At 47.7% G+C, this 27,044-nt stretch overlaps 1 protein-coding gene across 3 annotated transcripts in view; it reads right to left on the bottom strand.

The window, feature by feature from the left end:
* Positions 1-26,745, bottom strand: part of Galnt6 (polypeptide N-acetylgalactosaminyltransferase 6) — a 39,839-nt gene extending 13,094 nt beyond the window's left edge. Inside the window, exons 1-4 of one of the 3 annotated variants that reach the window (XM_008840005.3) lie at positions 26,342-26,745; positions 17,567-17,671; positions 11,415-11,955; positions 9,659-9,831 (exon numbers count right to left, since the gene is read on the bottom strand). In XM_008840005.3, coding sequence (XP_008838227.1) covers positions 9,659-9,831; positions 11,415-11,881 — 640 coding nt within the window. In that variant the 5' untranslated portion in view covers positions 11,882-11,955; positions 17,567-17,671; positions 26,342-26,745. Of the gene's footprint in view, positions 1-9,658; positions 9,832-11,414; positions 11,956-17,566; positions 17,792-26,341 lie in introns of all 3 variants that reach the window. The other 2 variants (XM_029566890.1, XM_029566891.1) reach the window with 2 other exon arrangements.
* Between the last annotated feature and the right edge of the window lie 299 nt (positions 26,746-27,044).

Below are 27,044 nucleotides of genomic sequence, written 5' to 3'. Positions count from 1 at the left end.
GGGGAGGGGGGAGGGGAGGGGAACCAGGAGAGGGAGAGGGAGAGAATAACTTTTGTTTTATTTCATTATTATTTTTAAAATTTATTTGTCTTTTTGAGACAGGGTCTCCTTGTAGCCCCAGCTATCCTGAAACTCACTGCGTAGACCAGGCTGGCCTTGAACTCAAGAGATCCACCTGCCTCTGCCTCCTGAGTGCTGGGACTAAAGGTGTGCACCACCATGCCTGGCTTTTTTTTTTTTTTTTAATTATGTGTGTGTATGTATTTATGCAAATGAGTGCGGTGCGGGAGTTACAGGCTGCGTTGAGCTGCCACTGTAGGTGCTGGGAACTGAACTCAGGGCCTTTGGAAAAGCAGTATGCAACCTTATGGTTGAGCCATCTTTCCAACCCATTTTAGTTTTAGAGACAGGATCTCATGTAGCTCAGGCTAGCCTTGAACTTCTGATCTTCCTGTCTCCACCTCCTCTCCCAAATGCTGGTATACCTAGCTAGAATATATACTTTTCTTTTCTTTTTTTTCTTTGGCCTTTTTGAGACAGGGTCTCCCTGTAGCCCCAGCTGGCCTGGAACTCATTGTGTAGACCAGGCTGGCCTTGAACTCATAGAGATTCGTCTGCCTCTACCACCCAAGTGCTGGGATTAATGTGCGCCACCACGCCTGGCAGAATATATACTTTTCATAAAATAATATGTATATTAAAGAGACTATGCACCAAGTGCCTACCACAGGCTGGGCATAGTGTAGGGACTAAGTACAGTAGTGCACATGACAGGTATGATCATTTGTCTGGGAGCAAGGCTGACCACAGGACAGGTGATTACAGCAGGTGGCTGGTGCAGGCCAGGAGCAGTACAGGCTGGGGAGGAGCCTTAAGAAGAGAGGGCATCTCTGTTGAGACCACCACTCCTTCTGGGGACTGTTCTGCCTCCTTCCCATACACTTCCTTCCATTCTAGCTTTCTTTCTGTTTCAAGCACAGGCCAAGCCTCAGGACCTTCACTAGGGCTATTCCCTTTGTGGGTTAAATCCAGAGAGGCTTTTCCTTGCTATAGTGAGGAGATTTCAAACCTAAGGGCCTTGGTATTCCACCTGAAATCCTCAGGGCATGAAAAATAACTCTGTTCTGAAGGAGTCCATCTGGAAACATTGAGATGTTTTATAACTATTTATTTATACAACTTATTTATGTTTTAACTATTATTCTGTTTATTGGTTTCACTATTCTTTAAAAAAAGATTTTATCTTATTTTAAAATTATGTGTATGTGGTGGGGAGAGGGTTGTGCACATGAGTGCAGTGTCTATGGAGGCAAAAGAGGGTGCTGGATTCCCTGGAGCTGGAGTTAGAGGAGGTTGTGAGCCAACCAATGTGGGTGCTGGGATCCAAACTTGAGTCCTCTGTAAGAGCAGTATGCACTCTTAACCACTGAGCCACCATTCCAGCCCTACTATTCTGTTCTTATCTGTGTAAAATGAAGTTGCCTGTAGTTTCAGCAGCGGAGGACCACTGTGACAATGTATGTATCCTTTCCCTTTCAGAGTGTGGGCTCACAATTGGGCCTGACTGTGAACACAGTGCTTTATAAACCATAGGTCCCAAAATCAATTTAGTAGGTTTTCCTCTCCCTGCTCCCAGCCCCTCAACACTTGAGAACCTATTATGTGCCAGTCACCAAAGCAGGTGCTTTCCTGTGGACTTGCTTCCTGAATCTTCTTTATGAAGGTCACAGTTCTATGGAACAGGGCATACTGACCCAAGGCTAATAGACGGAAAACTGAGACTATAACCCAGAGTCACACCCAGCAAACAGGAAACGGGGCAGCAGGGTCCTAACCAGCTGTATCTGAAGACTTCCCACTTCCAGGAGCAGGGAGACTGCCCCGCAGAACTAAATCAATGGTGGGGTCCTAGGAAGTGTGGGTGGTGGGGGGGTGGTCTCTGAGCTGCCCCAGGCACCTGAAGTCTTACCTCTTCCTCAAGTGTGAAACCCCAGGAGGAGAAGGGAGAAGGGGAGAGTGGAGCTCCAGGGGAAGGAAACTTTAATTTGGAACTTGAACTTTTTCCCCCAGTCCTTCTGGATAGGCACATGTTCCAGACCCAGTGCCCTTCTGAGTGAAATTCCTCAGGCAGTCACCTGAGAAGGGGGCTTATCTTACTCCAGGAATGGGGCCTATTGCCTCATACCAGGACCTTGCTACTCCAATTTAGCTTCACATGGCGGCTTTCAGCCCAGTAGTGACTTAGCAAGCATCTGCCAGTACACTGCCCACAGGCCAGACATTGGTCTGCTCAGAGAGGGCCTGCCATCAAGGGGCTGACAAGTCACAATCCTGCCCCAGCCCAAGGCTGCTGACAGGAAGGAGCCCAGCCTGGCTTCACCTTCACAGCAGCTGACATCTCCCTGAGACTCTGCTTAGCTCTGCTCACAGGAAGCTCATGGTAGTGGAGATAACCCAGAGGCATCACAGGAAGTGGGTTCTGTGGTAAGAGACTGAGAAGCACTGAGCTGTGACAGCTGGTGCCTGTGCTCTACAGAGTTCTCCCACGCCTTCCTTCCAGTCTTAGGGAGACAGGCTGGATCTGGGGCCTCTGAGCCCTGGAGGTTCCTAAGCCCAAGCCACAGACCCTTTCATGGAGTCAGACAATTCCCTTATGATAGTCCTCTGCCTGTCCCATCCCTGGGACTACTGGACATAGGGCCCTGCACAGAGCATACCACAGCTGAGCAGAGATAGGCAGGCCACCATACTTGCTCATGTCCCTCAGATGACATCCTTTTACTGTGGGTTCAATATTCTGCCACTGCAACCCAACTTCACTTGTTAGGAACAGAGTCCACAAGACAGGTGATGCCCCGACCCCAAGAGGTCCACGATTTATACTACTGTCTATAGGTGACAGCTCCCAGGACTTTCTCCCGACCTTGCAGTCTTCACTTGAATATCAATAGAAAGCTAACCTAACATGACCCCTAAACAGAACTCTGCATCGCAGCCCAAGTCTGCCCCAACAGTCCCCCTATGTCACCTGGCACCAGTATCCTACCAGCTGCTCTGCCCTGGAGCATGCTGGGCTCTCCATCTCCCTTCTCCACATCAGCTCCATCCATTCCTCCTGCCATCCAGCCATAATATCCAGCTGCTCTCCTGTCATCCACTCCATTCCCCTCTCCCAGCGCATCTTGACGTGGAAGCCACTATGGATGGTTTTCTCTCTTTTTACTGTTTTAGGGTACTGGGGAGGGAATTTAGAGCCTCAAGCATGCTAGGCAAGTGCTCTGCCACTGAACAACAGGCCTAGCCCCAGAGTAATCCCCCCTCCTTTCCTTTGGTGAGACAAGGCCGCTAACCCAGGCTGGCCTCAAACTCTCTCTGTACCTGAGGATGACCTTGAACTTCTGATCCTCCTGCCTCCATTTCCAAAGTGTTAGGGTTACAAGCATGTGCCACCATGCCTGGTTTATGCTACGATGGGGATTGAACCCAGGGCCTCATGTGTGTTGGGCAAACTACCAACAGAGCTACACTCTCAGCCACCACCACATCCTAGAGTTAGCTTAAAACTATAAATCAGGGGCTAGAGAGATGGCTCCGCAGTTAAGAACACTGGTTTGTCTTGCAGAAGACCTGGGTTTGAATGCCAGCACCCACATGGCAGGTAACAACAGTCTGTAACTCCAGTCCCAGGGGATCCGACAGCCTCTTCTGACCTCTGTGGGCATTGCACAACACGGGTGCACTTACCTACATGCAGGCAATACACGAATACACATAAAATTAAAAAAATAAATTTTTTTTTAAAGTTTGAAAAAAAACCCTATAAATCAGATAATTTCTTTAGACAGGGTCTCTGATGCAGCCCAGCCTAGACTCCAACTCACAATCCTCCTGCCTCAGCTTACCCCAATAAGATAATTTTACTAACATGGTTTAAAGGTACACTTAAAAACAAGTCAGGGTCAATGCTTTAAAAAGAATGAGGGCCCAAGTTTTAGCTCAATAGTAGAGTGCTCTCCTAACAAGTACAAAGCCCTAGAAAAAATTTAAAAAAATTAAAACCCCTAGAATTATCATAATATAATCCAGCAATTTCATTTCTGGATATAGATAAAAAATAATTCAAAAGAGGTACTCAACAGATTTTTCTAAACCTGTTCATCACAGCATTATTCATAAAAGCCACTGATGAAACAATCTAAATGTCCACCAACACATGGATGGTTAATGAGGTATACCTCACCAAAATGAGGTCTAGCCATACAATGGAATATTACCCAACCTGAAAAAGGAAATTCTGATGCATGTTTCAACATGGATAAGTCTTGAAGATATTATGGAATGTGAAAGTCAATCACAAAATGACAAATATTATCTGATTTCATCTCTATGAGGTGCTTAGAGGAATCAAATTCCTAGAGAAAGAAAACAGAATGGTGGTTGCCAGGAGCTGGGGCAGATGAGGAGTTGTGGTTTAACGGGTACAGGGTTTCAGTAAGGGAAGACGAAACTGTTCTGGGGATGGAAGTGATAATGGCGCACAGCAGTCTGGGTAGATTTAGTGCTAAAGAACTGCACGCTAAAAATAATAAAGATGGGGCCGGTGGGACGGCTCAGGGCCAAGCTCTCCCCGTGCACCCTGGGGACCTCAACTCAATCCCCAGAACCTATTTTTTTGCGGGGGAGGGGTCTCACAGATTCGCCTGCCTTGCCTCCCAAGTGCTGGGACTAAAGGCGTGCGCCACTACGCCTGGCTAAGAACCCATTTTTAAAAAGCTGGATTGGTGGGCTTGTATCCGTAATTCCATCAGTCCTTCAGCCAGGTGGGAGGCAGGAACACGGACTCAGAGAAGACTGACCGCCCCCCCCAAAGTAGTCCTCAGGCTTCCATACATGCACTGTGGCGCACACACACACACACACGCACACACACACACACGCACGCACACGCACGCACGCACACACATGCACGCACACACACACGCACACGCACGCACGCACACACGCACGCACGCATGCACACACACACGCACACACACGCACGCACACACGCACGCACGCATGCACACACACACACGCACACACACGCACGCACACACAATATTTTTCAAAAAGAAACAAAAAAAATAGTGATTGTGATGGAGTGGAAGCCTTGCCTTGTATGCACGGTCTTGGGTTTGATCCCAGCATTACATATACGCACACACAAAAGAGCTGTTTACATATTTTGAAGAAAAACAAACTTTAAAAACCCCAATAGAAATGGCGTGTCTCACACAGGAAGAGCTCAGCACCTGCCGCTGCTTGCACAGACCTGGGGCTCACTCTTGCTCCGGCTCTAAGCCTCGGTACAGTGCTTCTGCCCCGTTGCCCGCTTGCTTTGCGCCATGCCTACGTGCCTTCTGATCCCTCAACACGCCACACTTTGGGCCCTGGCTCTGCATGTTCCCTTTGTGGGGGCGGCAGACTGGCCTTCCCTGGATACTCACTAGCCCAGCAGCTTGGATGCTGTTCTTTTTTCACTCTTGGTGTCATTTACTATCTAAAATTATTACTCATTGCCACCTAAATTTTTTTCTGAGGGCTGGAGGGATGGCACATAGTACTCTTGCAGAGTAGAGGACCAGAGTTCAGTTCCCAGCACCTATGTTAGGCAGCTCACAACTGCCTGTACTCCAGCTCCAGGGAAGCCAACACCCTCTTCTGGCCTCTGTGGGCACACCCTCATATACAGACACACATATACACATAAATAAAAATAATTTTTTTTCTTTGGTCTTTTTGAGACAGGGTCTCCCTGGAGCCCCAGCTGGCATGGAACTCACTGTGTAAACCAGGCTGGCCTTGAGCCCACAGACACCTGCCAGCCTCTGTCTCCCAAGTGCTGGAATTAAAGGCATGTGCCACCATGCCCAGCATTTTTAAAAAATAGTATCTCACTATGCAGGCCTGGCTGGACTGGAACTTGCCGTGTAGACCAGGCTGGATTCAAACTCATAGATATTGACCTGACTTTGCCTCCCTAGTGCTGGGATTAAAAGTATGTACTATCACACAGCTATTAATTTAATTTAACTTATTATTTTTATTTTTTATGTGTATGAATGTCTTACCTGCACGCATGTAAATGCACCAGTGTTGTGCAATGCCCACAGAGGCCAGAAGAAAGCATCAGATCCCCTGGAACTGGAGTTATGGACAGTTGTTAGCTGCCATGTGGGTGCTGGGAACCAAACCTGGGTCTTCTGCAAGAGCAGCCAGTATTCTTAACCACTGTGCCATCGCTCCAGCCCCTCCCGCTATTATTTTTTAAGATTTTATTTTTGAGCCAGGCATGGTAGTATATAACTTTAATCCCAGCACTCAGTGGATCTTGGAGTTGGAGACCAGCCTGGTCTACATAGTGATTTCAGGCTAGCCAGGGCTATGCAGTAAGACCTTGTCGCAAGAGAAAAAAATTTTTTTATTTAAGTTAAATAAATAAATAAAATAAAATTATTTTCTGTCTTTCCAACTAAAACATTAAGCACTAGGAAGACAGATCACTCAGGAGTAAAGTCTGTTCTCTGGTTCTGACTCATGGTGGGGTGAATAAAAGGTCTCCCAGCCTGGCACAGGGTCTCCTCCCCCAAGAATCAAATGCCATATATTCATGGTCAAAGGGCTGCTGCTGAGCACCTGGATGGAAGGACAGAGAGCAGGGACATTGTACTTCAGAGACACAGCCCTTGTTTTTATGTAATAAGAGCTGGTTAATCTGATCAGCAGTCAAATGTGTAGGAAATTTTATCCTGTGTGGATAGACGTGCAGAGATTGCTGACCATGGGCCTGAGACTTTTCCATTCCCCACTGCATTGAACAGTGTGTGGTGTTTCCCTGGAGTCTGAGGGGCTGAAGAGAGGAGTGTTTCTTACAGTGTGCACAAAGTTCCAGAATTACATATAGAAATGTAGTGGTGAATATTGTTGTGGGCAATGAAGTCTTTCTCCAGTGAGGGAGCATAGCCTTCCATAGATTCTCAAAGTCAGGACCCAGAAAATGAGGGAACCAGGCCAGGGTTTTCAGGCAAGGGACTTGGAGAGGCTAGAAGGGCCTTAACAGGGACTTCAGTGTAAAAGTGGGAGAAAACCAGAGCGCACCTGGTGGTTAAGTTTTTATTGTCAACTTGACACAACACGAGTCACCTGGGAAGAGAGAATGTCACTTGAAGAATTTTCTTGATCAGACTGGCCTGTGGGTATGTCTGTGAGAGATTGTTTTGATTGATGATTGATGTGGGAGGGCCCAGTGCACTGTAGGCAGCACCATCCCTAGGCAGGTGGGCCTGGGTTAAATAAAAAAGGCCAGCTGAGCTTGAGCCAGGAAGCAAGCAAGAGACCAAGTCAGTGCAGCACTTCTCTACCATCTCTGCTCCAGGCTCCTGTCCTGACTTCCCTCTGGATGGACTTGACCTGGAAGTGTAAGATGGCATAAACCTCTCCTCCCCAGGTTGCTTTTGGTCATCTGAAAAGTGAACCAGAACAGAGGACAGAGCCTGGGTCCACTGGCTGCTAGGAAAGGTACTTTGGAAGGGTGGCTGCAAATTCTATCTGACCAGGCACAGGCCACTCTGCCCACAGGCCAGTCTGATCACTCTTCAGAGGCTCCCTGGGCCAACCTGGCATTATGTCACCTTTCTAGTCTGGTCAGAGTTGTTGCACAGTGTGGGGTACTTATGCCTTATGGACTCACCAAGTTGGGAGTGATGGGAAAGCAGTCTAGAACTTTCCACACACATGACTCAGGGGAGAGTTTCTGAATGAGTTTCTGAATGAATTCAACCTGTGTGATGATGAATTTTGTCAACTTGACAGGATCTAGAATCATCAAAGAGACAAATCTCTGGGCATGGCTGTGAGGGATTCTCTTGATAGGTTCACTGAATCAGGAAGGCTCACCTAGTGTGGGCAGCATCATTCCCTAGGTAGGGGTCCTGGACTGTATAAAAAAGAGAAGGTGAGGGGACTGGAAAGATGGTTCAGTGGTCAAGAGCACCGGCTGTTCTTGTAAAGGACCCTAGTGCTGCAATTCCCAGCACCCACATGGTAGTTAACAACTCTTGTTCCAGGGGATCTGGCATCCTTTTCTGACCTCCATGGGCACTGCACACATATGGTGCATTTACATAGATGCAGGCAAAACACTCATAAGATGAAAATAATTTTTAAAAGGTTAAAGCAGAAAGTGAGCTGAGCACATGGCTCTCTCCTCTGTGCAATGTGACCCGCTGCCTCAATGGACTGTACCCTTGAACTGTGAGCTAAAATAAACTTAGCTGATTTTGTCAGGGTACTTTATCACAACAACAGGAAAAGAAACTAAGTGGTAGAGCACCTGTTTATTATGCATAAAGTCCTAGGTTTGATTTCTAACATCACAACAAACAAAAATAAAAACCATTCTTTCAGTCTCATGGCCAACAACAAACATGAGCTGCAGCCACACCCAATCTGCCTAACAAACAGGCTTTAGGACTCTGCTTATGCTGGTCTCTCTTCCAGAAATGCCCTCCATCCACCATTCTCTCCTCAGACACTCATCTTTTAAGGCCCTATTCCAACTGGCCTCACTGCGGACCAGCCATAGCCATGACAGGCCGACATAGCACCATAGCACCTCCTGGCTGCACACTCTCATAGTGCAACTCTCCCCACACAACGAATGATACAGAGCTCTCACAAGCTGCAGATTCTCTGTGGCACATGAACTGTTGCCTTTATCACCTAGTTCCCATTCCTCGCCTACCATATGAAGGATTCACGTGTCCCTATTTGTAGAAAAGGAAAAGAAGTTCAAAGAGGCCCAGAGCTTACCCCAGGTCATAGAACTAGGAAGAGTCAGAGCTGGGATTTAAAATCCTGAGATTAGACTCTCAAGTCCATCCATGTCCTTTCGCATCTGTGAAAGGAGTGTTATGGTGTAACTCCCATGTGACCTACAAGAGTCAGGGTTAGCCTTTTCAAAACATGGCTGTCTACTTTTCAAGGCAGCTCTATGCCTAGATCAGAGCCAGGCAGAGTATCCAATAGATGACTGTGGAGTTGATGGGAGGGTAGAAGCTTGGTGAGAAGTCTCACCTATTATCAACTATAGCAGGAAGGGCCTCTGAGGGGGAGTCTTCAAGAGCAGAGGAATGGTCCTGCACAGGGAAACCAGGGAAGGCCCTTCTGACTGTCTGCCCTGGCCTCTCTTGCGTGCGTGTGTGTGTGTGTGTGTGTGTGTGTGTGTGTGTGTGTGTGTGCATACAGCTTCATGGAGGTCAGAGGACCACCTGCAGGAGTCAGTTCTCTTCTTCCATCATGTGGATCTCAGGGATTGAACTCAGTTGTCAGGCTTGGTAGCAAGCATGTTTTCTTGCTGAGTCGGTTATTCAGTGCTCCTTGTGGTTCTGATTTGGGGCTGGGTGTGACACCTCTCAGGGACTCTTGGAGACCAAAGCTGCTCTGGGTAATATGTGAATGAATTTCAAGCTCTAAGAATGTGTCCTGAATGCTCTGTCTCTGTTCCTGGTCTTTATAATGAGTGTGATTCAAGGCATCAGTCCTGGTCTCTGCAGAGGGCCTTGCCCTCCTTCACAGGATATCCCTGGGCCCCACCCCTCCTCAGACCCCTGAGTCTCACCCTCGGTGCTGGCATCATCCACCAGGATTATCTCCTTCAGCAAGATGGCAGGGCTGGTGTGAAGAACGCTATATACTGTGCGAAGCAGTGTGGACCAGGCCTCATTGTGGAATACAATGACCACACTGGTGGTGGGCAGCGGCGGGCAACGCCGGAACTTCTGGTCAACACACCTAAAATAACAGAAAGATGGACACAGCTCTCTAGATCCTTGGGTAGGGGGTGTTTCAGGAGTGGGAAGGAATCTGTCTAAAGCTCCTTAAACTACCCTGGCTCAAGAACCACCAGCTTCCATTCCCCGTGTGGTTGGGAATTCCCTGTCAGTGACTCCTCCCTACCTGCTTTGAGCCTCTGTGCATGTCCTAACCAGCCCATTCCAAAGGCACTCTCAGAGCAGGCTAAGTACCTGACTGTGATGCTCAGGTACCCCATCCATCTCCCCTCTGCTCCCTGCTCAAGGGTCAGCAGTTCCCACGGCTGACTTCCTCCACCCTATGGGCACCAGAGAAGGTGTGAGTCTGTCCAGAGGTCTCAGGGGGGACATAATAAAGTGAAAATGTGACAACTGAGCAAAGTGACTGCAGCTGCTCTTCAGTGCAGGGAGGGTCCTCTCTAAACCTACTCCTAACTCCTGTAATCTGACTCAACCATCGTGGGCCAGTTCCTGGGACCTTTCCTCCTCATCTGCTCCAGCAGCTGGTGTGTGGCAGTGGGCTGTGCTGCCACCTAGACCCTGCACCTGGGGGTGAGGTCCTGGATCTCAAAGACCATAGAGCTGAACACCCATTTGTTGAGACAGGGTCTCCCCGTGGTAAACCAAGCTGGCCTCAAATTTGCAATCCTTGTGCCTGAGCCTCCCAAGTGCTGGAATGACAGGCTTGAACCATCACAACCAGTTTCCTTAAAATTCTTCCTAGCCTCTTTCTGCTGCTCAGAGAGATGTCCTGTAGACCCACCAGGGAGCTTCCTCAACTTGCTGCACTGTCTGCCCCACACCAATACACCCATCTGCTGAGGAGCTGTAGGGTTGGAACATGTTGTGAACATGGTTCACATCTAAGGAACACCAGGCTCACAACTCTAAAGGATCATGCTTTTTAGTGGTGTGTCTTACCCTTCTGACTAACTCTTTAGTTCAAAAAAGACAATCGTTAAGTGAGAAAGACACAAAATCTTTCATCTAGACATAGTGTGAATACAGCCAGGGACACATTAGCATGAGGTAGGGACAGCACTGAGATCCAAGTACTGCTCTCCTGTCAGAATAGCTTCATGGGCCCATGGCCTTTGCTGGAGGAAACCAGGTAGTATGGGGACCTTCCCTACCACCGAAGCTGACCAGGAAATGTCCCCTCTCAGCATCAGAGGCCCACAGTCTTAGGAACAGGCCTCCACAGAGGGCAGGGCCACAGAAACCACAGGCTCCTTCCAGCCCCTCCAGATCCTGGGTCTGCAGTCCTAGGTTCCTTCTTCTGGATCCTGTTACCTTCTTAACTGAGTTTCACTCTCACAGGTCTCTGTGGGACTCTGGCCTGACCATAGTCTTCCTAGACTGTAGCCCCTAGATCAAGGCAATCAGGCAGCAAAAGAAAAGATAGCTTAAAGGAAATCCTTGTCTATTCTCAAATCCCCTTCAACTTTGCTCCTGTGGAACAAAAAACCTTCAACTGTGTGTTTCTGGCCTGTGGCCACAACCTTCCTGGCCACACTTCTGGGAAAGGCCTGGTCTCCCTTGAGGACTCTGGGTGCTACTTACTCAGGGGGCCGGGTGTCTGGCCCCAGGGACCTCTGCAGAGAGATGCGGTCACTGGCAAAGGCATTGAAACAGTGCTTTTTATAGCCCTGTTCCTTTTCCTGTGTCTCTAGAGGGGTCCACTCTTTCTTCTGAAATGGTTTCCCATCTGCTCCAGGGCTGTTGGGGTCCTGCACTGGGCGTTCCCAGAAGGGCTTCAGCTCAGCAGGGGTGTAGAACCCTGGGAGACAGGACTGATTTCTGGAGACCACGGTCTGCTGGGGCTCTGGGGCCCTGATCTGCAGCTTGTTCACAGCGTCTAGCATGAGTTCCAGGACATGATCCTTCTGGCCCACCAGGGACTTCAGCCATGGCTTCTCTGTGGCCTGCTCCCTGCTGCTTACGTCCCTTTGCCTCATGAAGAGGAAGAGCATGAAGACACTGCCCAGCATAGCCAGGCGCAGTCGGCCTCTGCGCAGGAGCCTCATCATCCACCCAGCAGGGTCAGCTCTGGATGCTTGGAAATAGATTGATATGCCAGGGTGGCCACACCTGGGGCCTTAGCCTGAGAAAAGAGGGGGGAAGAGAGAAATGAGCTGTGACAGAGATGAATAGGAGCCAAAGGCTTGGGGCCTGAGTCCTGGCTCTGTTCTGAATGGTGGTGTTTCTTTCAGTCTTACCTGTTGCCTAAATTTCCTTTTTCTGGAAACTGGACTCAGTGTTTCTTGCCTGCCCTAAGCAAAGAAATCCTAACATTGCAGATTAGGGTGACCAATACTGAAGGTCCACATGAAGCGCTCTAATGGGCATAACTGCTTTGGGAAACAGCTTGTCACTAACAGTGAAATTTAAGGACTAGAGAGATGGCTCAGTAGTTAAGAGCACTTGCTGTTCTTGCAGAGGGGAGTTCAGTTCCCAGCACCTACACAAGGCAGTTCACAACTGCCTGTAACCCCAGCTCTAGGGGATTTGATGCTGTCTTCCCACCTGCATGGGTACCTGCATACATGTGCCATACCCTCTCACACACATATACATAAATTTCAGAGACCTACCTGCCTCTGCCTCCCAAGTGCTTGGATTAAAGATGTGCACCACCACACTTGGTTGCTTCTGCTTTTTGAAAGAGGGTCTTGCCAAGTGGCCCAGGCTGGTCTCTAACTCCCGACCTTCCTGCCTCAGCCTCCAGTGTGCTGGAACTATGGGCATGCATCACCATGCCTGGCCCACTTCTAGTTTTGTATCTCAGATAAACTGGTATGTGTAATCTGGAGGCCTGGACAGTAATGTCTATAGCAGCTCTGGCCAAAATGGCAACAATTGGTAATAACTGATAGTCCATCAGCAGAAGAATGAGCAGATAAATGTGAAGTAGCCACACCCACGCTCTCTACTGCAGCCAAAGGAACTCTTCGCTGCTTCATGCAAGGTTGCTAACACACCGGGGTGAAAAGGCATGCTGCACAAAGATACAGTGCATTTCCATATATAGAAAACTGTAAACTATGCCAGTTAAATATGTTCTTTATAAATAGAAATATGTGGTAAAGCTATAAAAGGCTTTTAAAAAACCAATAAAGCCAGAGTTTATGAAGAGAGACAAAAATGGATTAGCACATGGAAGGCAGAGGCAGGTGGATCTCTGTGAGGGCAAGGTCAGCCTGGTCTATACAGTGATTTCCAGGTCATGGTTAAAAAGGTAGATTAAAGGAAATTAAAGATGGGCAAAAGAGGATTTAGAATCAAAGTCTTTTTTTCTGGAAGTGGGTAGTGACTGGTGGTGGTCATTCTTACTCCTTATGTCCTACACATATTTTATAAATACAGTTGACCCTTGAATAACGCAGGGGTTAGAGGTACCAGTCTCTTACTCAGTTGAAAATATAACTTTAACTCCCCCAAAACTCAACAACTAATAGCTTGCTATTGATTGTAAGACTTACTGATAACATAAACAATTCATTAATACACATGTAGTATGTTGGATGTATTAGTATGGAGAAAAATACATATGAACCATGAAAGATCATTTTGTACTGTGATATTCAATTTTCTGGAAAGACAAACTGCTCATACGGCAACAATTGGTGTTGCATGACATTTTAAGTGGCTACTCAGTGCTTGAGCTCACCAGGGGAGTGATAGGAGACGTGGCTACAAAATTATGCTAGGCATGGTGGCGCACACCTTTAATCCCAGCACTCGGGAGGAAGAGGCAGGCAGATCTCTGTGAGTTCAAAGCCATCCTGATCTGCATAGTGAGTTCCAGGCCAGCTGGGGCTACAGGGAGACCCTGTCTCAAAATGATCAAATTGAAAAAAAAATTATGATAGTACAGCAATCTATATATTATTATAGTTAAATTTATGCAATTATGATTTATTTCAGTTTTTGGTGCTGATGCCTCACACCTGCTAAACACACTTTTCACTGACCCATCTCTCTAGCCCCAGTCACGACTGAACACTGTCTTTATATTTGTCTTATTGTTCTCAACTTCAAATAGCACAATGAAGAGTCTGTGCTTATGCATATAAATTCTGATAAACAATCATTTATAATAGATTTGTGTGGTCTGCAGATACAGCTCAGTTGGTAGCAAGCCTGCTTGCCTAGCTAATACATATGAAGCCTTTGGTTCCATCCCCAGCACTAAATAAAACTAGATGTGGGGGCATACACCTGTAATCCTAGAGCTCAGAAGGAGGGAGAGGGATCAGAAGTTCAAGGTCATCCTTGGCTACCTAGTAAGTTTAAGGTCAACTTGGGCTATATGAGACTCTTATTTTTTTAATACTTTATTTATTATTTTATTTTATGTGTATGAGTGTATTGCCTGCAGGAATATGAGTGCACCCATGCCGTGCAATACCACAGACGTCAAAAGAGGGCTTCAGGTTCCCCTGGAACTGGAGTTAAGGACGGTTTGTAGCCGCCATGTGGGTGCTGGAAATCGAACCAGGGTCCTCTGCAAGAGCAGTCAGTGCTCTTAACTGCTAAGCCATCTCTCCAGCCCCAAGACTCTTATTTTTTTTAAATGTTGTATATATTTTATCCCAAAGTTAGCTTATTATTATCTACATGTATTTTATGTACTTATGATATCCCTAATTTAAAAAAATATGGTTTCTAGTTTCATCTGTCAGTTTTTCAAATTGCTGCAAATTCCCTGCCCCCCCCAAATCCACATATGAGCAAAGCTATGTAGTCCAAACTCATGTTGTCCAAGAGCCAACTGTATTCTTCTATATTTATTCATTCACATAATTCTTTTTGTTCTTTTTGAGACAGGGTCTCCCTATAGCCCCAGCTCGCCTGGAACTTACTATATAGACCAGGCCGGCCTTGAACTCACAGAGATGCACCTGCCTCTGCCTCCCAAGTGCTGGGATTCAAGGCATGTGCCACACTATGCCCAGCTCATTTACAATAATTAAAAAAATATTTTATTGTTTTAATTCTATGTGTATGAGTGTATTGCCTGCATGTAGGTAGGTGCACCTGTGTCATGCAGTACCTGCAGAAGTCAGAAGAGGGTGTCAGATACACTGGAACTGGAGTTAAGGACAGCTGATAGCTGCCATGTGGGTGCTGGATCCTCTGTAAGAGCAACCAGTGCTCTTAACTGCTAAGCCATCTCCCCAGATCCATAATAATACTTTTTTTGACAGGGTCTCACCTATGTAGCCTAGGTTGGCCTAAAACCCATGATCTTCCTGCCTCCACTTCCTACAGACCGAGATTCCTGGTATGTACCACTGCTCCCAGCTCAAAAAATTTGTTGTTGTTTTAAATGTAAGATTATATGATAATACCTTCCAGGTAGGATTAGGCACAGGTGGGTGCTTATCAGCCTGCAGAACTTTCTCTGGAGAACTTGGTAAGTATAAGACCCAAGGCCTGGCCACAAGGCCTAGCTCTGTCCCTTCTAGTAACAGCAACTACCTCCTGGGGTTGGTATAGGATTAAGAAAGAAAAAAAGAAGACTGAAGGGACCACTCAACAGCTAAGAGCACTTGCTGCTCTTGTAAAGGACCAGGTTCAGTTCCCAGCACCCATGCTGAGTAGCTCACAATCACCTGTAATCCAGCTCCAGAAGGATGTGCTGCCTTCTTCTGGACTCTGTGAGCCCCTGCACTCATGCATGCATACACCCCACACACAGAAAAACATACTTAAAAATAAAACAAAACCAAAAAGAAGAAACAATTCACAGGATTTTGTCAGTTTTGTCTCTGTGCACAGTAAGTTTTAAAAATCATTAGTTTCTATCATTAACTAGTTGTGACTCTTAGATGGTTTATTTATCCCTTGAAGCCTTGATTTCTTCATCAATAAAGTGGGTGCTACTAATACTTAACTCATGGGGTTGTATTGAGGATAAGGTCAGGTAATGTATAGAAAACACTTGGCAGAGTGCCTGCCATTTACTAAGCTTTCATAAATATTATCAAGTAATTCTATTGTTATAATTAATAAGCCCCTACTCAGCTTCCCAGAAATTATACTCAAGCAACTGGTTCTTGGCCAAAACCACAATCATCACCTTTTGCATGTTTTGCTTAAAAGTGACTCTGGGCTGGTGGTACTGTAGTTAAAGCCCACTGTCTCTTACGGTGTATCAATAAACCTGTTCGGTCTACTCTTTAAAAACAAAAGCAAAAAAACAAGTAAACCAGTGACTCTGGTTGAGGTATTTGGTGTTGTTATTGTCATCTACAGTCTCTATGTGAGGCCTTGCATTTGGGGAATACAAGCCAACATGATCTCAATAGTGAGGAGGCTCACACTGGCCTGGGGAGACCAAGGGCTGAAGAGATGGCTCAGTGGTTAAGAGCAGGCATTGTTCTTGCAGAGGAACCAGGTTCAGTTCCCAACACCCATGCCAAGTGACATGGCACAGGCACCTGTAACTCTAGCTCCAGGGGATCTGACACCCTCTTTTGACCTCCACAGGCACCTGCACTCATGTGCACACAGCTACATACAGTCACACATGCATACACATTAATTTTTTTAATAATTTAAAACGCAAATGAAGGAAAGTTCTTTGAACATATTTTGTATTATGGGTTATCTGGGATATGGAAGAGATGTTTTTATTCTCCCGGTATCTATGGAACACCTGCTATCTGCCAGGGATCCTGTAAGATTTGGGAAAGACAGGAATGAGCAAAGTCTTCCCTTAGGGAGAGCACAGATAGCTGGGGAGTCAGATTCCAAACAGAGATTAAACAGCAAGAAGGCAGCAGGAGGGGTGCTGAGGGAGGAGCACTAGAAACAGCACATGGGAAAAGGTCAAGACGTCCCACAGCGGGAGAAACGGACCACGCACCCGTGTTCAAGTAGGAGTTGTCGGGACCAGCTGGATACATTTCAAGCAGGGAGAAGAATACCATCAAAGGCCTAGATGTGGCCAATCAGAGACTGTAACAGCCCAGGGTTGTGGGAATAGGAGCAGCAGAAGATGGCCTGGAGGTGGGACTGAAGTAGTGGGCTTTCTTCTTGCTAAGTTTACCCTCAGGGTATGAGGAACAATAAAAGATTTTCCAGGAAGAGGAAAATGACAGGTGGTGGCTGATTCCAGGACCTGCTCGGCAGCTGGATGATAGTCATGGGAAGCTGGGGTCTGACCAGGAAGCAGCAGCTCTGCTGGCATTGGGTGGGAAACAGAGGGACACAATGAAGTGTGAGATTCAACTCCTTTCCTCAACAGATTGAAAAATCTTGCCAGAAGTGGGAGAGAGGCATCTACATGGCATCTGTCCACAGGGAGACAGGGGCAGGGAGAAGACTGTTCTTTGGATGCTGTCTTGTACTTTGAACCTGTCCATTCTACCTAGGCGAATTCATGAAAGTATCAGTAGCCCAGACAAGTTGAGAAAGGCAAAGTTCCCTCCTGGCTGGATAAAAGTTTCCAGGCTGGGGAGGATGGGGTGGCGGCTCAAGAGGTTCTGCTTGAACTAGAACCTCAAACATGGGGCTGTCAAGGCCTGACAGGGCTCTATAGAATGGAGCAGTGTTTGTTGAATCACCCTACAGGTTGCTTTTTTGTTGTTGTTGTTGTTGTTTTCCTACTTTCTGTTTACTTCCCACTCTAGCAAGAAAGGCAGAACAGCTGGAAATGGGCATGTTAACACTGCAGTTACTAGGCTTAGCCAGTGCTCAGGACTCACCCCTTCCAGGAAGGCCTCCTTTGAATCACCCAGATCTCTCCAGCTCCCACTTCCAGGCACTGCCTTGTGGTCCCTTGTGGTCCCTCTTTGCTCCTTTTATGTTCCCTGGAGAAAGAGACCTAGGTTTAAACTGAGCTCCTCCCAAGCATTAGTGTTCTGGATCCAACCTAGCTGTCTCAAGCCTTCTCTCTGGAAGCAGCAGTTCCTTAAGGTTCTAACCACATCCTGAAATGAAACAAGACACCTGTGATTAGACTTAGCAGGAAGGGACTTGCTCTCTAGTGTGTTTGCTCAGCATGCAGGCAGTAGGAAAACATCCCATGAAAGAAATACACAATTTCATGGATGCCACAGAGCTTTGGGGTTAAGGTTTCCTGCTCTGTGTGCAGGAGGCAATTCCTTGAATTGTAGTAAGCAAGTTCCAGCAGCTCATGCCTCCAGCAGCCTTAGAAAAGGAATAGCCCCTACCTAACACAGTACTTGGTCAAGTTCAGGGCTTTGAAGGCTCTACTTCCCAAGTCCTGTATCTCCCTCACCTTTGGGCCTCCACAGCCTGGCCTTCAGGGCCACAGTAAGAGTGCCCACAACCCTTGTCCACCCAATTCTTTCCTGCTGCCCCTGAGCAACCATTCCCAAGTCTTTTTCCTCCCCTGGGCCTGCAACTCAGGCTGTCTGTACTAAGAGGCCCTGAATCCCCTTCCAGGAAGTTTTCCCAGATTGAACAAATGAAATTTGCTTCCTGGACCCCACCGGCCAACCATGAGCTCACCTGCTCTCACTGTTTTAAGAACAGAGCCCAGCGTCTACCTACTGCCAATTCCAACTTGTCACTGTAAAATAACCTCTGAGTAGGGAAACCAGCATGAAAAACTTCTTTTAAAAACCAGAATATGGGGGCTGGAGAGATGGCTCAGTGGATAAGAACACTGACTCTTCTTGCAGAAGACCTGAGTTCAAATCCCAGCACCCACATGGCAGCTAACACTGTCCGTAACTCCAGTTCCAGGGGATCCGACAGCCTCTTCTGTTCTCTGCAATGCACAACACGGGTGCACTTACCCACATCCCACATGCAGGCAATACACACATACACATAAAATAAAAGAAATAAAATATTTAAAAAAAAAAAAAAAACAGAGTATGATGAAAAGGAAACAAAGTATCACATGCCGGGCTGAGGATGAAGCTCACAGGTAGAACACTTGCTTAGCATGTGAGAGGCCTTGGCTCCATCCCTACTTCTACAAAAGGAGTACATTTCATTATTTTATTAAATTTTCTTTTCTTTTTTTTGTCTTTTTGAGACAGGGTTTCCCTGCAGCCCCTGCTGGCCTGGAACTATGTAGACTATACTATCCTTGAACTCACAGAGATCTACCTGTCTCTGTCTCCCCAGCACTAGGGTTAAAGGTGTGCCACACCACGCCCAGGTTTAAAACTGTATCCCAGGCTGGCTTCAAACTCCAGATTCTCCTGCCTCTGCTTTTGCCTACCAGCATAGCCTACCAGCATGTGCCACCACAACAGGCTTAAATTTTCATTTAGTGGCTGGAGAGATGGCTTAGAGGTTAAGAGCACTGACTGTTCTTGCAGAGGACCTGGGTTTGATTATCAGCACCCACATGGTGGTTAACAATCGTCTGTAACTCCGGTTCCAGGGGATATGACACCCTCTTCTGACCTCCGTGGGCACTGCAAGACACAGGTGCACTTACATGTACAAATACAATACGTTCATACACATAAAATAAAATAATAAAAAATTTTAAAATATTTATTATTATTTTTTATGTATATGAATGTATTGCCTGCATGTGTATAAGTGTACCACATGTGTGCAGTGCCCACAGAGGCCAGAAAAGGGGGTAAGATCCTCTGTAACTAGAGTTATAGACAGTTGTTAGGCACAGTATAGGTGCTGGGAACTGAATCTGGGCCCTCTACATGAGCAGTCAGTGCTCTAAACCACTGAGCCAGCTCCCCTTAAAGTTTTTTAAAAATTTTATGTGTATTAGTGTTTTGTCTACACATGTAAGTGTACCACGTGTGTACAATGCCTGTGGAGGCTGAAAGAGGGTGTTGGATCTCCTGGAAATGGAGTTAAAAGGACCAGTGCTCTTAACCGTTGAGCCATCTCTCCACCCCCAAGCTTTATGACTTTTGAATAATCAAATTTTAATATTATTTCACTCCAGTGAAGAGGACAAACACTACCTGGTATAAAGTTAAAACTAGGGCTGGGGATTTAGCTCAGTTGTTTGAGTGCTTGCCTAGCATGCACAAGGCCCCGGGTTTAGCCCACAGCACCACATAAACTGGGAATGGTGCTTGCACACCTGTAACCTCAGCATTCAGGAGATGGAAGTAAGAGGATCAGAAGTTCAAGGTCATCCTTGGGTATACAGAGTTTGTAGCTAGCCTGTCTCAAAAATGAAATGAAATGAGATAAAATCATGTTAGTCACAATTCATATATCTAAAGGAAGGTGAAAGAAGTTTAAATGATTAAATTTTAAAATTATTTCTGTTACTTTGTACAATTTATACTTATGATACTATTATAGGTGTAAACCAGCCCTAAGGTTTTTCTGTCATACCTGTGTGAGTACCAGGTCTGGTGAAATGCTTTCCTTTCCAGTTAGAGAAATTTTAAGTCAGTGACACAACCAGATCCCTGCTCCTCTTCCAGGAAGCCTTCTTAGGTCTCCTAGTAGAATTAGCCACTTCCACTTAGCCACCTGCCTCTGCTTTTCTTTTTCTGCACTGCTGAGGATTGAACCCAGGGCTTCAATACATTCTAGGCGAGGATGGTTTGTTTTAACCAGAGTCACTCCAGCTTTTTCCACTCGTACTTAATTTCCAGCACAGCCTGTCTTGTGTCAAAGCGTCTCCTTTCCCCTAAGGGACCTGGACTCCTGGACTTCTTGAAGGGCCATATAGAAACTTTTTATCACTTGCCAAGTCTGAAGTACATTTTTATATGTAGTAGGTTTTCCATATAGAGTAGATGATCAATTATCTTATTAAATGAAATGAGCCAGAGGGGTTAAACTTTAGGCAGTGGCTTTGCTAATGAGTGTACTACTACAGGTAGTAGGTGATATTCTGTTGTCTGGACTCCTGTCTAGGACTCCAGTATCCTTGTTTCTTAGGTGGGGCTATCTTGGTTGGGTGACATCACTGGTGACACCCAGCCAGGAGCTCCCAGGAGCAGATTCTGGTCTTCTGATTCTCAGACCACTGCTCTGTTTCTAGCACTTTTACCTCCCCATTGGAGGAGGGATAGGGCTTTCCTGAGTCTCCCCCTCCACTCCTAGACCCCCTTGCTGGCATTCCCTCCTATCCAGCTCCCACCCAGGGATCAAATGCAGAAACTAGGAAATACCAAACACAGTCTCAGTTTATGTGAAAGTCAGGGTCAGCGGCCCAGAACACACCCTCGCTGGCCAGGTGGCTCTTCCTGTTTATCAAACGAGCTGCTCACCTCAGGGAGAGGCTACAGACGTGGCAGCCAGGAAGGAGCTCTCTCAGCCATCTCTATAGGGATGTTTGCTCAAGCTAATCAGCTCAGTTACAGATCTCTTCCAAAGCATAGCCACTCTTGGAAAGGATATAGGTGTGTGAAGCTGGACATCCAGTTGAGAAGGGGACAGGACAGTTTCAAGATCCTGGAGAGGGAAGGGCACTGCAAGGCTATATGGTCAAAGGGTTGTCCCTTCTTCCTCGCTAACACTGTCTCCATCAAATCCAGTACTTGTCTCACCTCCCTGGTAGTCACAGTAGGAAAGGAGGACTGAACTGTCTCCTCCCAAGCTCTCCTTTCCCCTCAGATGCCCCTTTGATGACAGAATGCTGAGAGGCTAACACATTCCCCTAATTATATGTTCGTGGACACTTGCGCTTTTCCTAAGAACAAAGCTATATTAGCATGACTCATTTTTCCAGAAAGATGCACTAAATGCTGTTTCTGCAGCCAGTCCATTAAAATCTCCCACCCCTAGCATATCTAGGCTCACTTTATGTTTACCTAAGATGTTGAACTGAAGCTACCCAAACATAGATTTTCAACTGGAAAACTCACCCCAACTTTGCTCACCAGATACTGTGCTACATGTATCTAGAATAAATAGGTGTTCACTAAACATTTGTTGACCTTTTCCCAGAAATAGTCACTGCAAATCAAAATAATAGGTGGCTAAATAGCAAGTCCAACAGGGCATAGGTTTTTCTCTGGAAGGTCTCCAGGCCCTGCCAGACAGGCCAGGAAGGTACCACTGTTCATCTCCAGGATTCTACCGACAAAGGAGGGTCCCAGGGCTTGAAAGAAGGCAGAAAAAGGGATCTGAATTGAGTTTTGTCTTCTGTTTGTTGGTGGGGGATATGGAAGAAACAAGCCAGAGATTATAGGACAGATATTTCTAACAGCTCAACCTAGTCTCCAGAGTCAACGGGTCAGGGAACTGAGGTTTGTCACTCTGCCCTCACCCTGCATCTGCTCTTGGTTGCAGAAGTTCTACCCACCTGCCAGAACTTCCACGAGGGTCTGCATCCAACCTGCTGAGCCTGCCAACCTGAGAAGTTTCCAGTAGTATCGGAACCCTCCAACATCCCCAACTCCTAGCCCACTCCAACAGCTGTAGTGTTGAATCCCTTCTATTGAGAAGGTACCAAGCCCACTCCTAAGCCACAATAATTATGCCTTGTCTCCTGGGCCCTCCTCTTCCTCTCCACTCAAAACTGTCATCAGAAATTGCTCTTCTTCCTAGTACCCACAGGGCAAGCAGCAGCTTCTCCCCTTTGGATCAGGACAGCCCCATGCACATTCCTTTAGACTAAGGCTATTCGACTGTGGCAGAATCAGCCAGTAGTCAGTTTCCTGTCTGTACTAACCTTCCAGCCTGACCATATGCTTGGCACAGCTGACCTTCCCCTTCTTAAAGTCTCGCTGTTGTCACCTGGCTAAGCAGTCTAAGCTTCAGTTGTTTCAGATTCCTTACTCCTAGTGGGATGTGATTGCACCTCAATTCCAGTGCTTGGGAAGCTGACACAGGAGGATGGAGAGTTTGAGGCAGCCTGGACTATACGTATAAGGCCATGTCTCCACAAAACAAAACAAACAAACAAAAAAGACAACTGAATTTCTTACTTGTAACTCCTTTTTGCAAGATACCATCTAAGGCTTGAGAGATGGTTCAGATGGTTAAGAGCTGACTTCAGTTCCCATCATCCACATCCGGCAGCTCACAACCATCTGTAACTCCAGCGCCCGGGACAACTGACTTGCCCCTGGCATATACACATAGATGTAACTTAAAATAATAAAAATCTTTAAAGACTAAAAAGAAGGCTTCTTGGCAGAACATGGTGGCTCACACCTGTATTCTCAGCACTTAGGAGACATACACAGGAAGATTAGGAGTTCAAGGTCATCCTCAACTACATGAAGAGTTTGAGGCAAACCTGAGCTACATGGGACCCTGTCTCAAGAAAAGGAAGGAAGGAAGGAAGGAAGGAAGGAAGGAAGGAAGGAAGGGTTGGAGAGATGGCCCAGCAGTTAAGAGCACTGGCTGCTCTTGCAGAGGACCTGGGTTCAAGTCCCAGCATCCACATGGTGCCTAACAACCATTGTAATTCCAGTTTCAGGGGATCTGACGCCCTCTTCTGACCTCTGTGGGCATTGCACAACATGGGTATACTTACATACATGCAGGAAATACACATAAAAATAATAAATACAATTTTTTTGAAAATGATTTTAAAAAGCAAGCAAGCAAGTAAGCAAGCAGGCAGGCAGGCTTCCTAGACTAAGGTTGTGTGTCACTGCCCCCAGGAGCTAGGTATGCTTCTTGGTTCCCAAGAGCCACTCACTCCCCGTGCTTTCTCCATATGGGACTTTCCTACTAGATTCATAGAGGAAGGTGAACCAACAAGCCCAGACATCTAGATCCTGTTTTCCTTTTCATTCTCCACCTTTAAGTCCTGTTTCCCAAGTGTTTGAATCCAGAATTCTTGCTCTGACTGTTTGGCCAGTCTTCCATCCCCAAGGCCTCCATCCCTCTGCACTGAGGATGTGGGTAGGTCACTAACTGCCCTATCGGTCCTTTGTTCCATTGGATGCAGAGCTGAGGGTGAGAACTGGGTTTCTTTTTTATTCATATTTGTGTTTTGCCTACATGTATGTAAACACATGACGTATATGCAATGAGGAGGCCAGAAGAGGGCCTCCCTGGAACTGGAGCTACAGATGGTTGTTACTCACCATGTGGGTGCTGGGAACCCAGCCTGTCTTCTGTAAAAGCAGACAGTGCTCTTAGCCATTAAGCCATCTCTCCAGCCCCTGAGGACCAGGTTTCGTCTTGCACATCTCTCCCTAAGACTCAGGACCAGGCTGAGCTGGGTCCTCGAAAATAACCTGTCCCTACAGGGCTCTCAGGTGCCAGCAGAGTCCTTCTCAAAGCCCTTTTTTCCCTGGGCTAAACCCATCCTTGTTTACCACACAAGCCTTTTAGCCAGCACAATTACAGCATTGAGATCCACACAGAGACAGGCACTGCCCTGCACTTGACCTCCTACTTATTCAAATCCTCACTCCCATCCCATTGACTGAGAACAGGCAATTTGGGCTTTTCCAAAAGAAAAGTAGAGGCTCCATGAGCGCCAAGTTCACCCAAGCTCTGGCATGGCCATTCATTCACTGGGTCCCTCTGGCACTAAACACCCATGTTAGTACTCAGCTGTACTTCCAGCGATAGTAATGTTGGCAAATGTCCACGAGAGCCAGAGATGTTCAGGACAATACCATCACCATCTTTCCTTTGCTTCCCGAGATGGGGTTTCACTCTGTTACCTAGGCTGACCTTTGGCCTTCTGCCCTTGAACTTCTGATTCTCCTGCCTCCACCCTCTGAGTGTTGGGATTGCAAGCATGTGCCACCATGCCCAGTTTATGCTGTGCTGGGGCTTCAACCCTCATGCATGCTAGGCAAATACCTTATCAACTAAGCTACACCCTCAGTTTTCATTCTACCTAGAAGGAAACTGGGGCTCAGGGAAGTTAATTTGACAAAGGTCACACAGCTAGGAAATAGCAAAGGCTAAACTTGCAGTCAGGCTCACATGTCCAAAGTCATGACACACGTCTTATATTTGGTTGGTGCTTGGAACACCCCCAAAGCACTTCCATATGCGCCTTCTCATTTGCTCCCCACCCAGGGAGTGTTTATGTGATTTGGCCAACATTATACAGCTAAATTAGTGGCAGAGCTGAGTCAGCCACCTGCAGCCTTCATTATACCCTCTGCCTCTCTGCATGAATAGCCCTCAGCTGAGGACGAGGCTCCCCTCTTAGATCTGACTTGTGTTCTAGGCAATGGCTACAGGGTGGACTCAGCCTCTGATCTTATTCCCTGTCCAGGTTTCTCCCAGCTAAACTTGGACTAAGATGTTTCTGATCTCAGAGGGCACCTGACATATACTGGGGCCTTCCCTTCCCAGCCTGGCCCTTCTGTCCTGCTGTAGGCAGTACTGACTGTAGGCAGTGATTACTCAGCGGCCAATTTCCTTCACAATTCTACCGGCTCTAGACTTCCGTTTGACAGTACTGTCTGGCTCCTGGGGTCTGGTGTCCCTGGCCGTCACCATTCTGTTACCTCTGGGTTCCTAAAGCATATGAATGCCTGTCAGGAGACTGACTATGCAGGAAAATTTGAATGAAAGTATGTTTCAAAACCTTGTTTTAGTCATCACATGAATTTGCCTATTCCATCCTTCTTATCTTTTCTCTGATAGGCAGGGAAACAGCTCACCCGTCTGGAGCAGAGTCAGCCTATGCAGTGCTCACACATCTGCGGTAAAATGAACATAGCCCTGGAGGCTCTTTGAGCTGTCTAGAGTCATTAACCTCACCCACTGATTGTGTTTGTAGGTCTAGGCATGACATCAGAGTGCAACTTTAAAACTCTCCCTGAGACCATTGTGGTGAGTTACTGGCTAAGAGACAGGGTCTTGTTCTAAGCTTTGCTGGCAAACTTAATTCCCAACAACAGGCACACAGACAGGAGAGCCCTCTCTGCAGAGGTCTGGGTCTGAGATGCCTGGCCCTTGGCCAAGCAACAAGCTGATTTCCTTGCAGTCATCATGAGGCATGGAACAAGTGAGGGGGAATCAGGAAGTCGGTGACAGTCACAGTTACAAACACCCATCACACCCCTCCCTACACAATACCACACAGCTCCCTCCCCAGCCCCCAAAGGGGTCAAGCATCCAAGGAGAGGTCAACCAGGCAGGGCTCTGAGAGATCCCCACCAAGGATGCTTCTCCTGATTTGACTCTTCTGTCCAGGACTGGATGACAGGGGTGACCCTCTCTGAAAGACTTTCAGCCCTGGAGCACAAGGAGTAGTCCAGTATCTGGGAAGACACACAGAAGGATTGCCAGGGCATGCTGTGTGAGGGGAAGAGGGAGTCCTAGAGAGTGTGGCTGGCCAAGTTCCAGGGGTCTGGGCTCCCCATTCATCAGCTCAGTTTCTGGACCGCTGAGGAGGGGGTCCTACTAAGGGAGGCGCTAAGACGCCACCGCGGCGTAGAAGGCAAGAGGGACAGGTCTGGCCCGGCCCCTTCATTTTACTGCCGGGACTGGTGAGGAGGAAGAGGAGGGGACCCGGCCTGCAGGGAGCCGGTTTGCTGCACGAGCCGGCGGGGCGGGAGAGATGTCGGGAGTAGCCCGGGGAACCCGAGTTCTGAGGCGGACCGCAGGCTCGCGACCGCGCAGCAGCTTACCTGTCTTGCAGAGGCCGAGCCACAGTCGCCTAGCTGCTCGAGGGTTTCCCCGACGGGGCGGCCGGGAGGGCGGGTCGGGGCGGGTCGAGTCTTCAGCCGGGCGCCCCGCCCTGCGCTCCAGGCAGGTGCCACGGGCCTCGCGCGGCGCCACGGAGTGCTGCGGGCCGGGTGGGAGGGCGTCGGGGTTCTCGATCCTAGTCCACCAGGGGTGCAGTGTCCGCAGCAGATGCTCGCAGGGCAGCGCCCCCCGCAGGCCACCCGCATCTGCAGAGCCGCGGAAAGGGTGCTGCGTGCGGGCAGGGCGGCTGCAAGGCTGGGGAGGTGCTGCGTGCGGGCAGGGCGGCTGCAAGGCTGGGGAGGTGCTGCGTGCGGGCAGGGCGGCTGCAAGGCTGGGCGCCGAGAGCCCGGGGCTAGGTCTCAGGCGTCGGAGGTTTTCTAGGACACTTCCTCTCTCATCCAATGACAGGCAGGATCCGTCTGCTGCGTACCGTGCTAAACCCCGGCTTCAGCACACAACTCCTGTTAAGGGTGTACGTGGGAGGTTGCTAACACCCACAGAGTATTTCTCAAGAATGTCGCCCAGACCCGCAGAGCAACATCACCCTCCCGGGAAACGGATAGAAATCTAGATTATGAGACAGGCGCCGTGGCACACTCCTGAAATCCCAGCACTAGGAAGTTGAGGCCGGAAGATCTTGAGTTC

The sequence above is a fragment of the Nannospalax galili genome, unplaced genomic scaffold, assembly GCF_000622305.1.
Source record: "Nannospalax galili isolate Female #2095 unplaced genomic scaffold, S.galili_v1.0 scaffold979, whole genome shotgun sequence".
Classification (NCBI taxonomy): domain Eukaryota; kingdom Metazoa; phylum Chordata; class Mammalia; order Rodentia; family Spalacidae; genus Nannospalax; species Nannospalax galili.
The sequence above is the reverse complement of the archived record's forward strand: the minus strand, read 5'-3'. Positions and strand labels throughout refer to the sequence as shown.